Source organism: Triticum urartu, chromosome 7A (genome assembly GCF_056163025.1).
Source record: "Triticum urartu cultivar PI428250 chromosome 7A, HENAU_Tu73, whole genome shotgun sequence".
Taxonomy (NCBI): domain Eukaryota; kingdom Viridiplantae; phylum Streptophyta; class Magnoliopsida; order Poales; family Poaceae; genus Triticum; species Triticum urartu.
Genome location: NC_141879.1, coordinates 697,203,976 through 697,207,096, shown reverse-complemented (window position 1 = coordinate 697,207,096; position 3,121 = coordinate 697,203,976). Strand labels below are relative to the sequence as shown.

Genomic DNA, 3,121 nt, shown 5'->3' with positions numbered 1-3,121 from the left:
AATTACAAAAAGGAGATATATGTTGTACATAGATGTAACCCACAGGCAGAACGTGATAAGAAAACTCAGATGCAGCAAACTAACATTGCCGTCCATCTTACGTTGCTTTTCCAGTCTCATGTGTGCAATACCTGAAAAGAAGAGCTTCAATCCAGCGTGAACGTTGTTAGTCTGGACACACGACATATCATGTGACATCTCTTATCAACTGTATGGCTCCTCAAGACTTCATATAGCTTATTGTCCGATCAACCTACAAGCCCCCAAATCATGCACCAAGCTTCTCATCCACTGTACATGCTGCAGATTTCAGAAAAAGGAAAAGTTTAATCATACATGAAAATCTAGATATACGTTGTTATGTAGAAAAATAGATGACGCAGACACCCCTCCATCCAGTGTGTTGTCCTACCAAACGGCCAGTCACATGATGCACGGGAACGTCTTCATCCACCACAAAAATATAGATATTCCTAAGCAGAAGGATTAATTAAAAGGCCTCCATATCTTGATACAGTATAGGAAAATAAATGATGCAGTCAAAAGCAGATATGTGTTAGTTGTAATATGTATGTATGGATGCTTAGGTCGATCAGCTGGTTTGTATGCTCATACCTCGGCAGGTGGCAAGTTGTCTTGCCTGATATCGTGATGGATGTGCATGGAAGAATAACAGGCATGATGCGTACATCTGTTTACCCCATACCGATCTGAATCAGCCAATCTGCACATGTTTACTAAGTTAGTCTTCGTGATGTAGCTAGTTGCATCCATGCTCTCATTCATCCAGCTGAGTAAAAGGAAGTTAAGGATGCATGTGTGGGTGGGTGGAATCATAGGAACCTTGCCCTGACGTCGGCAAACCATACGTTTTGTATATAGTGAGTCTCATGTAGTGTCATGGGTCTTCACATCCTCTGTGCCGCTACACGCAGAACATCATATAACCTGTTAATGCGGAGACATATGTCAGAGAATTGCCAGTTAGCGGCTTGTACATGTAGAATCAGAGTTGAGGCCGGAGCCCCTGATCCTCGCCTAGACAACGGCAACATCATGGAATTTCCAGGGAATTCATCCAGCAAAGCACTTCTGATCGATCTTCCATTGTAGGATGGGAGTAATAGAGGAGGCGAGAAGGGCAGACCTTTCCACCTATTTTCTTTTCTGTACGCATACCTTAGGTCTAGATAGGTAGCTGCGTTAGGGGAATTGCTTGGGAACTCATCCAAGAGAGCACCTCAGATCGATCTTTCCTGCCAGGATGGGAGGAAAAGAGGAGGCGAGAAGAGGATAGCTTTCGATCTATTTTCTTCCCTGGTAGGTATAGATATGTACCTACGTGAGGGGGATGACCTTTTTTTATTTCCTAGATGGATACATAAGAGTAGGTTTTCTTTTCTGTATGGATGCGTGTGTTTTTTTTACATCTGGATGTGTGAGGAGTTTTTTTTTTTTTGCGTGAGTAGTTTCTTTCCTTTTTTTTTTGAGGGGATAGTAGTTTCTTTCCTAGTAGATGGATCCTAAGGGGTAGATTTTCTTTCCTGTGGATGCGTGAGGAGGTCCACCAGGTTATTAATATCCAACGACTATGGTTTGTTAAGAAAAAGAAGGTCTATTAAATCAATGGTTAGATACTTCTAATTATTGTGGGAATTTTTAGCCTAATTATCTTTTTTGTGGTTAGCCTGTCAATCTCTTTTTTTATATAAATAGATTTCTGTGTGACCATGACATGGAGCCAGCTGATCACCAGTAATTATGTTACCATCATGTGTTTGGAGTACATTAAGCTTGTGAACATCTGGCGTCGTACTTGTCGGCTCTACCTCCATGCGTAGCATAAGACAACACATCATTATCATGAAAGAATATGACACGCCTTCATATATACATGCGTGCCCAATTAAAGCGATCACCATCATCATGGAAGAATATGAGCACGTCTAGCTGTGATATGAAGGCAATAACAATTAATGTCATGAGTATATGACTGTATGTGGTGGTATACATTTTGGCTTCAAGTCACCAACATGCACCGCACAAAACGTTGTTATCGGCAACAACGACAAAGATCATGCGTGCATGTGTGGGAGGTTATGATTCAGCTGCCGGTGACACAAGCATGTTACACCTACTATACGGAATAATTTTAAGCAAGGCGCCTTTTAGTGACACCACATCCACATGGATGCCGGAGACAGTCATATTTAAGCAGCAGGAGCCCTTGTGTCTGGTACCTATCCATCCATCGACATTACTTGCCACAGCAAGTACATCCTGTCTCCTCTCAAGCAAAACAAGATATAGAAGCCATGAAAGATCCTAACACCAGCACCATGTCCTTCAAGCAGGCCTTCCTCAAGAACCTCCTCCTCGGACTGCAGCTCCAGGCACACACGTGCACATCCATCGGTAACGGCGCCACGAGCCTCCACAAGAGGAAGCGCGCCGTCAAGTCCTCCGTGGACGTCGCCATGGCGGCTGCGCATGGAGGCGGAGCGAGGTGGCCCAAGGCCATCTTGGCACCGGCGTCCAGCGCGTGCAAGGTGCAGAGGTGTAGGAGGACCGTGAGGAGGTGCTGCCGTCGTAAGAGGTGCTCGGGGAGATCAGGCCGCGCCGGTGGTGGCGACACTCCGGGGAGGCTGGTGAGCAGCAGGACCATGGCACTGAGGGAGGTGATACCGGGAGGCCGGAACTCCACCGTCGACGAGGCCACTCTGTTATGCGAGGCCATGGACTACGCCATGCACCTGCGCGCTCAGGTCGACGTGCTCCGCTGGCTCTCGGAAACCGTGCAAACATCTAGCTCCAGTGACTCTAACCGTGCACTGCCAAAGGAGGCATGATTAAGGTACCAGGTGGTGGCTTGTCAATGCTTCTGCGAACAGAAGGACAAGCTACGCACAACATATTGCCCCTTGTGAAAAGCGGTGAAAAATAACAGGATTTTATCTTGCTCTTGCGGAAGTTCCTATCAGTGTAGAGTGCTTGCGAGCAGCAGACTACACTCTTTGTTGATCAGCAGAGAGAAAAAGCTGCCCGGAATTATGTATGTACTGTAGCAAAACTTTGTGGTGTCCGTTGCAAATGAAGATATTAGAGTGTGTGAAAAGTTACT

At 45.7% G+C, this 3,121-nt stretch overlaps 1 protein-coding gene across 1 annotated transcript; it reads left to right on the top strand.

Moving 5' to 3' along the window:
* Window positions 1–2,203: 2,203 nt before the first annotated feature.
* Window positions 2,204–3,121, top strand: LOC125522697 (transcription factor IBH1-like 1). The gene has a single exon (XM_087537479.1). The coding sequence runs from the start codon at window positions 2,316–2,318 to the stop codon at window positions 2,847–2,849; it is 534 nt and encodes a 177-aa protein (XP_087393605.1). The 5' UTR covers window positions 2,204–2,315; the 3' UTR covers window positions 2,850–3,121.

What these genes read in the sequence shown, in the direction of transcription:
- LOC125522697 (XM_087537479.1), top strand. Translation starts at nt 2,316, where the DNA reads ATGAAAGATCCTAACACCAGCACCATGTCCTTCAAGCAGGCCTTCCTC.